Source organism: Cariama cristata, unplaced genomic scaffold (genome assembly GCF_000690535.1).
Source record: "Cariama cristata isolate BGI_N322 unplaced genomic scaffold, ASM69053v1 scaffold13806, whole genome shotgun sequence".
NCBI lineage: Eukaryota > Metazoa > Chordata > Aves > Cariamiformes > Cariamidae > Cariama > Cariama cristata.
Genome location: NW_009623872.1, coordinates 12835 through 25637, shown reverse-complemented (window position 1 = coordinate 25637; position 12803 = coordinate 12835). Strand labels below are relative to the sequence as shown.

The following is a 12803-nucleotide window of genomic DNA, read 5'->3' as shown; positions in this document are numbered from 1 at the left end:
CGCCGCCCGCCCCGCCGTGCCGCCAGGGCGGGGGAGGCCCGGGGGACGTGCTCCCCTCTTGCACCTTCTTTCCCTCCCCTTCTCACTGTTGCCCGCACATGGACTGCCGCAGGGGTATTCCCTGTCCCAGCTGGCTTCAACTTCATTTGACTTTTAGAGAAGTAAACACATCGCTATTCAGGTATAGGGGGTTACATGGGGTTTATATTTGGTTAGGCAGGGTAGGCTGGCACATAAGGTGAGCCCTGCCCTGCCTCGCCTCTGGTGCGCTGTCTGAGGCACGCACTGCACACGTTAAATTTGGTTTCTGTGCTGCCAGCAAACACACGCGTGTTCTGCCTGGCCTGGTCTGCCGTACGGTAGCGTACGCAGGAGAGTGCTCCGAAATGGTTTCCACAGGATTTTCATTCCCTGTGACTCACTGTTGCCTCGGACCAAACACGCCGCGGTGTGCAGGCTTTTCTCTGTCTCCTGTTGGTAGGAGTCACAGTTTTACAGGTTTTGAAGAGCGCTGCTGGTCTTTGCTTCCTGAAATAAAACTCCATGGAGTGCGCTCGCGTGGTGCCTGCTCTGCCACAGACTGAGCATGTGACCTTAGGAAAAAATCTGTCCTGGTTTCACAACCACTACCTCCATACATGCCGGCCTTTTCTAAGTGCTTCGAAACTGACAGGAAGAAATTACTCGTATTTTACATGAAACTTGAAGGCTGGTAGTCTAACACAAGCTTAATTCATCTTGTTCACCGTACTCCTACACTTCTGAGCTCCTTTATCGATGCAGTGCTAAGGAGCAGTGGCTGAGAATGTTGTCAGCCTGGAAAGCAGTGAGTAGGAAAGGCTGACATACCTCCCTGGGGAGAAGCCCAGGCTCCTTGCCCTGCAGCTGCTGAGGAGAAGAGCTTTAACATTTTTGCACACATACTATTTCTTACCTTTCCTTCTGGACTGTGATCAAAAGATCAAAAGATCACAGTTGCTTCCGGCCAGGGAAGGTCTGGAAAAATAATTAAAATGCAACTCCCTCTCTTTTCAGGTGGAGTGGACAAGTCCTTCTATCGCCTCCTCTACTCTCCAGTTTCCAGACTGCTATTAATGAAAAGGAGCTAATTTTCCAGTCCCTACCAACCTCCATTTTTTTCCCTGCTGAATACCTTAAACCTAAGCTTCTGCTTCTGTTTTCAGTTTTTCTAAGTAGTCTGTGTGAAGGACCCTTGTCAGGAATGCAGAACTTGCCCACACCTACCAGACGGGCTAATCAACAATTTGTTAAATTGATTCTCCTTTTCAAAACTTGAAACAGGAATAGCAGTAGACAAACTGGAGCAAACTTGGCATTACCCAGCTATATCCAGTTGAAATGCAAATAATGCATTTTCTTTAATCTTTGTTTTCTGAAAACAGGGCAGTTCTGGCATGTATCTGACCTACATTTAGATCCGACTTACCACATTACCCCTGATCGCACCAAAGTTTGTTCTTCTTCCAAAGGAGCCAATGCCTCCAACCCAGGCCCTTTTGGAGACTTTTTGTGTGATTCTCCATATCAACTTATTTTGTCAGCGTTTGCATTCATGAAGGATTCAAAACAGCAGGTTTCATTCATGATTTGGACGGGGTAAGTGTTCAAGTCACTCTGCAGTTAAAGCTTTTAACAGCTGGATGACCATATAATGCAGTAATTTACAAGTTTATATTTGCACCAACAGATCTGAATTTAGTATCTCAGAAGTGCTACTTTTAAGTAGTTCCCTTAGGTTGTCCGAATAGCTGATAAGTGAAAGACTGAGAATAGAAGTCCTCAGGAACAGATTTTGATCTCTGTAATAATTTCTGGATATTGTTGGACTGTTCATTGGGACGTTTAGCACATAACTGTATTAGTGTAAGTTAATAGAAATGGAGGGGGGAGGGTGGGAAGTGGGAAAAGCAAAAAGAAAGGTCAGAGGAATAACTGACTTGAATATATTACCATGGGAGGTATTGGATTTTGTAGGTCTTAAGGTCATTAAATCTAAAGTGCATCCCTTTTTAGAAGATACCCTTTAACTACATTTTATTTGCTTCTGTAAGAGGTAACTAGAATGAAGCAATAGTATAGCTTATCTATTTTTTTTTTTAGAGTGTATAAAGTTATCATTTAGGTTCGATGCCTGTATGAATTCTAGATCGGGAGGCTGGTGCGGGGAGGATAATGATGTTGTAGATGCTGTCTCTCTGTTCATTATTATCACTCATAGCTGCATGTGCTCCTACACGAAGTGTGGTTTCCCAGTTCCTCATTGCAGTATTTCGGATGTGTGCAGTCCCCTGTTGAGTAAAACATTTACCTTTTCTGTACTGATCTTCCTTATTAGAAAATGACTAGAAAATTAGAAAATACTCTCTCTCACACAGGTGTTACCTGTGAGGCTCTGTGTGCCTTAGCAGTGGGACTGGAGAAAAAAGTGTGAAAGGGAGACATGAGTAGCTCGACAGTACCATGTCCTGTTACCTTCTATAGTATTCATAAAAGATAGCATTATTCTACCATAGCAAAATGCTCCATTCTACCACCAGGTAATTTCTTATGATATACATCAATGGATAATTTGTCAGAGATTAGTATCTTTCAGTATTGGTGAGAACTAGTGTATCAATGACAGGGCCTTTTTTGTTGGAAAGGTTATATATGTCATTTAATTTTGCTGGAGGAAGGGTGATAAGAAATAGGAATATGTAAAGACAAGTGATTAATTTATTTCACTTAACATTATTCTACTTCCTTTTCAACAGGATGTTGTTAAAATGGAAAAAATATACTGTCCTGGTTTTGGCTGGGATAGAGTTAGTTTTCTTCCTAGTAGCTGGTACAGTGCTGTGTTTTGGATTTAGTATGAGAATACTGTTGGTAACACAGGGATGTTTTAGTTGTTGCTAAGTAGTGCTTGCCCTAAGTCAAGGACTTTTCAGTTCCCATGCTCTGCCAGCGAGGAGGGGCACAAGGAGCTGGGAGGGAGCACGGCCAGGAGAGCTGACCCCAACCAGCCCAAGGGATATTCCATACCGTAGAGCGTCATGGCCAGTATAGGAACTGGGGGAGCTGGGCAGAGGAGTGCCGATCGCTCCTTGGGGATGGGCTGGGCATTGGTCAGCAGGTGGTGAGCAGTTGTGTTGTGCATCACTTGTCTGTCTTGGGTTTTATTTCTCTCTCTCTTTTTGGTACCTCCCTTTTCATTACTATTATTATCATTATTGTTGTTATTGTTGTTACACTTTATTTTATTTCAATTATTAAACTGTTCTTACCTCAGCCCATGGATTTTACCTTTGTTCTGATCTTCCTCCCCATCCCACTGGGGGAGAAGAGGAGTGAATGAGCAGCTGTGTGGTGCTTCGTTGGTGGCTGGGGTTAAACCACAACATAAACTTACAAGGTTGTGCAGATGACAGAAGATACATAACCCAAACTGCACAGTAGCTCAAAATGATGGAGTTGAATTAATTTAATTTCCAAGAAATCTTAGTTATGATAAATGTGAATCACAGAATAAACATTAGTCCATTTGGGTTTTTTTAAAAACAAAAAGCCTTTGCAGAGAGCCTTTCAGGCAATTCTATGATTTTAATTAGAGAGTCCATAGTAGTATTACATGCTAGAATGTAGATGTGTTCGCAGAATTTTTTGCCTTTGCTTATGTTGCTAATAAACCTTTGTTAATAGTCTTTTCCTTTTTCAGAGATAGCCCTCCTCATGTTCCTGTAAAAGAACTCTCCACAAAGTTGGTCATTAGCATCATTGGCAATATGAGTTCTACAATTCGTAATTTCTTTCCAGATCTTCAGGTTTTCCCAGCCTTGGGCAATCATGACTACTGGCCACAGGTAAAACAAGTTAGAAATTTATTTATGTATCATATTGAGTGTGTTACTAACAGCTCAGAAAGCAGGTGTGAAAAATAAGAGTTAAATTTGTGTAACTATTATTCTGGAAACAGTATTCTACAATTTTCCAATTAGCATTTAAAATTATAAAGTGTTTCAGTCAGGAACAGAAAGTACATCTTTCTCTGTGGTGTTACCCAAGCAAAGGCTGATGACAGGTAAAGTAGGTATGTTGCCTGAGGTCATGCAAATTTACTGCTAATAGTTCCTCATGGCTTAGAACCACCAAGTCTCATCATAGTTAATACACACTTATTTTTTTCTTGCTGTGTCAGTCATGCCTGTGTGTACAATAACTTAATCTAACAGAAATGACATCCGAAATGGATCTGTGAGCCTGTGGTAAGATTCAAGGCCTACTGAAAGGCCGACTGGAAATCTGTCTGCTGACATCACTGAATTTTTTTAATCAGACCAATGGCAGAATTTTTGTAATGTTCCCATAGTTTTGCCAGTATTAAAAATATGGTTCTCTTTTTTTTTTTTCCTTTCCTTGTTGGATACTTAGAAATATTTGCATTGATGATTTACTGGGTATGTGGGCCATTGCAGCTGAGGACAGTGCTTTTTTACTTTCAGTGTTCTGCACGTATTGTTCTTGGCGCAGCTCAGAAGTAAACAGTTGCTTCTGGTGTCCTTTAAAGTGTATTGCAGGTTGATCTGGCAGCACACAGGACTGAGAAGCAAATTCTGTCATTGGATCTGAGGAGATCGGAAGGGATGTGGAGCAGGTCAACTAAAATATTTTGTTTGAAATGCCTAATGGGAATTCAGTAGCACCCCTTCGCACCCCGAAAGGCTTTTATTCCAGCTGTCTGTGTTACTCATTAGGCCTATCAGGGTGTATCTTGGTGTAGTAGGTGATTGTATCATTGCCTGCACCATTGCTGGAGTTAGTGATTCCCAAATCAGGGAGGAACAGAGGTGCTCAGAGAGGGGAAAGGGAAATGTGAGAGGCAAAATAAGAGCTGAACACATCTTGGAAATGTGAGTGAACAAACCAGGCTGGGACTTCAGTCTCTTGTGTTCCTGCTCTGGTGATATAGCTTCAGCTTGTCATATGCACTGACAGGGGGCCAGGCTGGTTTACCAGAAACCACTGGTAAAGTATTTTGGTAAATAACACCTTAAGTGAAGTCTCGCTCAGTATTTTGTTTTAATTCTATTTTGTTTTTTTTTAAAAAGTCTTAACAGAGAATAGTTGTTGTTTGGCAGTCTCCTTTGATATAGAAGAAAAAAACTGTATACAGTAACCTTGTAGACAAAGAATGTAGTGGCTTTTCCAGCAAATAGGAGTTTTGTTTGTGAAATTAAATTTGAAGATAGAAAAAAGGTGTTCAGGAGGGGCAAATGGGCAGCAAATAGTATGTTGAAGCAGGGCTGCTGATTGGAGTAACTGTTGTAGTTCTCTCTGCACAAAACCACACAGGAGTATTTCTGTGATACTTTGCTTTGAAATGGCAGGCTTCACCAATGCGCAGAACTGACATACTTCTCTGTTACTGTTTGAGAAAGACCGTGGGTTCAGAAATTCCCCACTATGGGGTCATTTCAGGTTGTTGGATTTATTTTTTTTTTTGCTGTTGATGCCAATTCTGTTTTTCATATGGACATACTTGGCAAATGTCCCATAGACTGGAAGCGATGTGGAGCAAGCCACAAGCTGCAAGCTGTTGCAGAGCAAGTGTGAAAGCTGCGCACTCACCCCACGCCAAAGAATTTTACTGCTCTTTGTTGTGTTCTGACCTGTCCGTCTTAGCAATGTAATGGTCTTGGGTAGTTTTTCTTGCACAGCCTGTTAAAAATACTACTCGGGTTAATTGAGCATTAGGGTACCTTTCAGATCATATATAGTGCCCTCCATCTTTCTGCATAGTCTTACTTGTTTCACATCCTTGCCCCTGCTTAAAACAAATTGCTGAACTGCTGTGTAATCCCCAAGTTCACAGAGCACAGACTTGCCTGGGGCCAAACCACCTTCAGGCCGCTTATCTGAGATCAGGTTTTGCTATGTCTGTTAGTGACTGTTAGCTCTGGCTGAACTCGTATGGCTCAAAGCTTTCTTAATAGCTGGTATCTGTGCACTGCAAGCAACAAAAGTCGGAACAGACTTCTGATTGCACTGCTCCTAGACAGAGACTTAGCGCCTAAGCCTCTAATAATGTAGGTTTAGTTTCAAAGATCTTAGAAAGGTCAAATTTAATGTTTAAGAAAACATGCACTGTAATACTGTTCCTATTTTTCAACCTCTGTTTTTTCTTCTGGCAGCAAGAATCCACGCACATATTTTAGGACAGGCAAGGACAGGCTGGGATCTTCCTGGCAGGGTTAGATGAGAGCATGGCTCGTACCAGACTGCGGCGTTTGAGCATTGCTTGGCTCAGACTGAAGAGTGCTACAGTCCTAATTAGAGCCGGTGGGAGAAAACACTGGCAAAAGTTTTCTTTTATGTTTTAAATGCCTTGTTACTAGAACTACAGGATAGCGTGGAAATATTTGTGAATTTCACCAGAATGTTTCTGAGGGCCATAGTGGAGTTTTTGGGGAGCTGGTATGTACCCCAGGTCGCTTGAAAAATTCATCTTACGTAAAAGAAGCTTATGTTCAAGCTTTTCCTCCAAGAGGCTTTATTTTTAGACTTTGAATCTTCAGTTTATTAATTTTGCAGAATGTATTGTTTTCCTGTCTACTGTGCTCCCAAGGCCTGAAATATTTCTGGCATTACTTTATCAATGCATTAACAAGGCCATACAGTCAGTTCTAAGTTCAGGCGTTTGTTCCTGATCATCAATACTGGATGTTTGGAAGTTTTCTTCCTTTCTTGAGTTCCTCCTGCTGATGACTGGATTCACTTATGTGTTATGCGAGAGGTCAGGTGGGATAATTCAGTGATTTTTTTTGTCTGTGTGTCCAAGTGCTAAGACTTAGGCAGATTCTGCTCTCTCACAGGATCAGCTTCCTGTAACTACCAGTGAAGTTTACAATGCTGTAGCAGATTTCTGGAAACCTTGGCTAACTGATGAAGCAATCAATACTTTCCGAAAAGGTAAAATAAGCCAGTAATGCATTGTAAAGGTAAGGCTTAGAGAGTTAATGTTTCTATAGATCTGTCTCATTTGTTTAGCTAAGTCCCGTTTGTTTAGCTAAGTCTTGTAGGATGAATCAGCACAATAGATTGTCTACTAATGCTCCTCCTGGAAGAAGTTACTTGTCTTTTTGAATAGCAATGCTTATCTTTGGGGTACATTTATTCTATTCTGATGCAATAATTATTGTTTCTTGTAACATGTACAATATTATTGGCTTTGTACCAATGCATGTGAAATATCTTACTGCCTTAAAGACTTCATAATACTTTTTAGATAAAGGCGTATGATGCACAAAAAGACTTAAATTTGATCATAAGAATTGATTAAATGCTGTTTCTGTTTTGATACTATATGTATTTCAGAGCATATTGAATAAGCACATATTTGCTCAAGCTATGATAACACATAGTCTTGGTGATTATACTGCTAATTTCATCATATTTGTGTCCAACTTAATAAACTGGGAGATTATTGATATCCTAATTATGATTTTTCTTTTTAGCAAAGGACTGAAAAGTTTAACCCAATTTTCCAATCCACTCAAACATTAGGGCTTTGGAAGTTTAATTTGTATTTTTGTGTCCTGAATGAGAAAGAACTCTGGGTAAGAGTGGAAGTAGAAACTTTAACGGGAAAAATAAAACTCAAAGGGGCAGACCTTAAGTTAAGGTATATAATTATAGCTCTGTTGCCATGGCTCTGTTGAAGTCCATGAACTATGAAATTGCACTCATTGAAGAAACTGTGTATGCCGTGGAGACTTTCAGGAGCTTGGCTTGAAAAACATGAGCTTTACTCTTCATCATGTTCCAGTTTGAGGTTAAATGACTTTCAAAGTACAAGGCTACTAAACTCAAATAGTTCTTCTTGGAGGAACCTATATGTTTGCAGTATTTCAAGAAATGTGGACTTTTTAACAATTACTGCATCTCTCAGTGTGGAAGAAATGTTACAGGGTGCTTCTTCGTGTCAGTTGGATAATTGTGTCTGAAAACTGTCAAATAAACACAAAGGCAATTACAGGCAAGAATTCATAAAAGATTCAGTGTCAACTTCTCCTACTAAAATCTTGCTGAGAACAGATTCTTAAGATGTTCTGTTGTGATAAGGTGATGCATGGCTTGAATAAACATGCCATATTCTATTTTATTAGAAAGAGTAAGGCTGGGTATTTTGTCAGTGCTGTGCTTTCATTCTGAAGTCATGCTTTGAAGCCTTTCATTTTTCAGATGATATTGGTCTTATTTTCACAGGTGGCTTCTACACACAGCTGTTTGAATCCAGTGATAGCTCTCAACTGCTCAGGATAATCAGCCTGAACACAAATTTATATTACAGCCCCAACAGCGTAACTGTGAATATCACTGACCCAGCCAACCAGTTTGCCTGGCTGGAGGGAATACTAGAAACCGCTTCACAAAAGAGGGAAAAGGTAGGGGCTGTGCACAGAACCCATCAGCATTATTTGTTTAAACTTTGAAAAGAAAAAAATAAAGAAGTAGTAGAGACAATGAAAATATAAACATGATTCTAGAAGAATATTAATGCTGCCAAAGATACTGCAATATCAAAATTTATTTTTTTTAATAATTCTTCCTTGAATATGCACTTTATACTACAACAATTAATAAAATAGTTGAGCAGTCAAATACCTTTTCTTTCCTATTATGTAGAATACTATAGAAGCCGGGATGAGAATACTTAATACTTTCACTTTTGTTTCTGACTCTTTTTACTCATAGCCTTTAATTTTAAAATGTGCACCCTTGGCCTGCAACAAAAGCTAGCATATTTCATTTTCATTTTTATGTAATCACAAGTATCAAAAATAGAAATTAGAAAGGAGTTTGTCAACGACAAAACTTAGCCAAGCTGCAGCAATTGCATTACAATGAATTGTCTTATAATACTGACATTTTGAAGTGAGGTTGTAAATTGTTGGCTCATGTTTGATTGATTGGTGTGAGGATTGGATCATCATCTGACCAGAAAAAGTGTTTAATTTGAAACATGTTTACATTTTGCTGTGGTGTTGTAATTTTAAGAATATTATATTACAGTTGGGAGAAAGAGAGATTTCCCTTCCTCATAAAACTCTGCAGCGTATTAGTTGGTGTGTGCAGTTGGAACCAAGTCTTGACCTCCAACAGGGGGGTTTTAACCAGTGCTTCCATGTTTCTGGTGACTCTGACCATGCAGGCTCTGTAATATTCTAACATAAGTTTTTCTTACTATGCCCTTGAGATGCCAAATCATAAGGATTGCCCTAGTAACTTATTCTTTCATTTGAAATAATTGATCAAATTTTCCTTTGGCCTAAAATCACACATAGATTTATCAGAACTTTTTTCCTAAGAATATACTGAATTCACTAAAAAAATCTGTTTATTTTTTCTCATTATGAATGTAAACATTCTTACTGTTTGTATTTTGTATAACAAAACCGTTGTGATTTATAGTTTTCAGAATGCCATTTCTGAGATAGCATCATTATGAAATTGTGGTAACCATCTCTAAGTCACAGCTAAAAGTATAAGTTTCAAATGAAGGTGCTAATTGTGCTTTCTGTATCTCATTCCTTAGGTATATATAATAGGACATGTACCGATAGGATACTTGCCATTTGCAAGGAATACTACAGCTATCAGGGAGCATTACAATGAGAGACTGGTAAAGATTTTTCGCAAATACAGTAGCGTTATTGCGGGGCAGTTTTTTGGACATACACATAGGGATAGTATCATGGTCCTCCTGGATGAAGAAGGTAATAATGCTCATTGAATCCTTCATCTTTTTCTTCTTGATTAAAAGCAAATTAATACTTTCTTGCATTTTCTTACTAATCACCCTCTGCTATAAATTAGGAAATTCGGAAAAACTGCTATTTATCTACAAGAGTTAAAGCCTCACACACTCTCAATTTTTTCTTGGAGAGAGCCTTGCAAGGCAGACTGTCTTTTTATGTTGAAGTCAGAAGAGACTCCCCAAGCTTCCTGTTTTTTTTTAAATTAATGATTATGCCTAGACAAGAATTTCTAGTCTTTCCTCTCCACTCTCTCAGTGACACGGGCAAATTATACTAGCCAGTTGCTATTGTGTAATGTGTCAAAGGGAATGTTCTCAGGCCAACTAGACATGCTCTATGTTCTTGTGTTTCCTGCATCATTACTGTGCCTCTCTGCTGAGTTCCCTGCTGCTTCAAAGTTAATTAAGATAAGGGTAAGCAGGAGGCAGGGGAAAGAAAGTCTCTGCCTGTTGCATCTCTCAGATCAGCTAATTTCCCTTCAAGAAAAGCACCCAGGTTTGAAAATAATGTTTAATGCTTTGAAATCCCTTAGTTTTATGCATGGGCATGGCCGTATGGAGCACTCTTAACATCTCTGACAGAAGATAGGTCTAACAAGTAACTGGTTAAGCATTTGTGTCTGTTCCATTGAACAATGAGAGATCTATTGCTTTGGTTTATGTAAAAAGCCCAAATATTAATTGGCTCTTTGTCTGTGTTTTATATGAACTCATAAAAACAATGCCCAAAATGCTGACTGGGATAACAGTATTTTAAATCATTTACCTTTTTACATGGCATTATAATGGAATTAATCTCCAGTAAAAAGGAATCCAGCCCCAGTCAAAGAACTGGCTTTTAACATTTTTTTAAGTTATATTCAAGGCAGTCTTATACCTATGTATCTTGGTACCTTGTCCCATTCGTGCATGAAGTCATCACATCTACCGCAGATTTCGCTGAGGACAGACTGATCTTGGTCCCTTGTTTTTACAGTTTGCATGTGCAAGTAACTACTTCCAAAGTATTTTAATAATTTTACATCTTTTGACAAAAATTTAAACAGTGAAATTGCATGTAGTTAAATACAGTTTGTGTTTATCTGTACAGTTTTAGACTGTCTTCTGTTCATGCCATTTTCCTCTTGACAAAATGCCAGAGAATGCAAGATAAATCTAATATTGTAGCCAACATCGGTGTACTGAGATACAGAGCTCAGTTTTATCTTCTCCAAAAGAATCTACTGATTTCCAAGCTTTCAAAGCTTCTGCTCATATGTGGTGACTGACCTTGTGATGTTACTGCTGTGATGTTGTCACAGAAAGGAATAGTTAGGCATGCTTTTTTGTTCCACAGAGAACCTCTAAATATAGTTACCTGCATATTCTGTCTAATTAAAACCCGTGTACATCCTCATGTTTCAGTTGCTGTAAAGATTGGGTTCACATACTGGGTGCTTGCCTAGTCTAGATGAGTGAAGTCAGGGTCAGGTGATGATACCCCAGTGTTTCTAATAACATCATAAATCCATAAAGCAAAAAATACCTAAAGCAACATGTAAAATATAACATGGAGACAGCAACTGAAAGTTCTGAATATTTCTTCAGTAGAAATATGCAAAATACAGAGACCTTAGGTATAGGCAAGACCATTTTGCAGAGGTAGCTGAATTGGTGGGAAGGGTCTAGTATAGACAAACTGAGCTGGTACACACTGGAATGTGTTTTGTGGTATTTTACACAGATTTTGGTTTATCCGGTGGAAGTATAGAAGGAGTTCACAGTGATGTAGCTAATCCAGGGAAAAAAAAATGCAAAGGTACCTAAGCCGCTCACTCTCGTTCTTGCTTTGTTGGTTCTTTACAAAAACATTTGTTTGAGGAAGAAATGATTGAAAGGAAACTGTTTCCTCATCTTCCCTCTTCCTGCAGAAAAGCCAGTGAATTCCTTGTTTGTGGCACCTGCTGTAACCCCAGTGAAGAATGTATGGCAAATGGAGTCCAATAACCCTGGTGTCAGATTGTATCAATATGATCTTCTTGATTATAGCTTGCTGGTAAGTAAAGATTTTAAAGCATTGTTTAAGACTTAATATAGTGTCATTAAAAATTACAGCGTGATGTCAGCCTTTGTAGTAGTATGGCTATTGGTGGAACTTTGGTGCTCGTTCTTATTTTATTTCCTGGGCAAAGGAAAGGAAATCTGAAAGAGAACTTGGTCAGTCTTTCTTAGCCTGCAGGATTACCCAGTACTTTCTGTTCCCTGTGGAATATTCTGTAGAATATTCCCTGTGGAATATGTAGAATCAAAGACAGACAGAAATTTTCTGGGCAGAATCCTAAAACTATTTGCAGGGAGCTCTGCAACGGTGAAAGCAGTTCACCTAAATCCTGGGCTTGTTTACATACCAGTGTTGTTTGCTGGTGATAGCCTGAGCTTTGGGATGCAGTCCGTGGAATGCTTCTGAAGGGTGTAGGAGAGCAGATGAAGAAAAGCACTTTTAACCCTGTGATGTCTTTTGTAATCATGCACCTTCCTATATAGTGTTCATACTTTTTGTAAGAAAGTATAGATAAATTTAGAAGGAAAAAAGTAGAATACTTCTATCCTGTAGTCTCATGCGATTTTGGAGATAAAGTGAATTCTGTGTAATTATTTTAGCTCTGAATGACTCAGATATTGTCTCTGTAATTCTGGGTAAAATCTCAACCTTTCTGAGTTCAGTGACAATGCAGCTTGACTGGGACTGGGATTTCTCTCTGGAGACCTATGCTAATACAGGCTGCTCCTTTCTTGTGGAGATTGCACTCCTGCATCTCCATCTCCCTTTCCCTGAAATTCTCATTCTTTATCTGTCCATTCTGCCCTTCAAGCAATGCCCGCAGGAAAGAAACTTCTGGTTCTCACCCTTTTGCCCCACTCCTGAAGCAGCCATGAGCGTAGTGGAGTTTGGTTTACAGCTTGGACAGGAAAGACCTTTAACACTGCTGCTGCTGCCTTTTGTGGC

The 12803-nt window shown here is 39.4% G+C and overlaps 1 protein-coding gene across 1 annotated transcript in view; it reads left to right on the top strand.

Annotated features, from left to right (window-relative positions):
• Positions 1-1403: 1403 nt before the first annotated feature.
• The window catches only part of SMPDL3A (sphingomyelin phosphodiesterase, acid-like 3A), a gene marked incomplete at its 5' end in the record, with an annotated part of 12250 nt that continues 850 nt past the window's right edge, over positions 1404-12803 (top strand). The window contains 6 exons of the mRNA XM_009702938.1: positions 1404-1617; positions 3719-3863; positions 6873-6969; positions 8266-8444; positions 9596-9776; positions 11728-11852. Of these exons, the coding sequence (XP_009701240.1) occupies positions 1404-1617; positions 3719-3863; positions 6873-6969; positions 8266-8444; positions 9596-9776; positions 11728-11852 (941 nt within the window). The remainder of the gene's footprint in view (positions 1618-3718; positions 3864-6872; positions 6970-8265; positions 8445-9595; positions 9777-11727; positions 11853-12803) is intronic.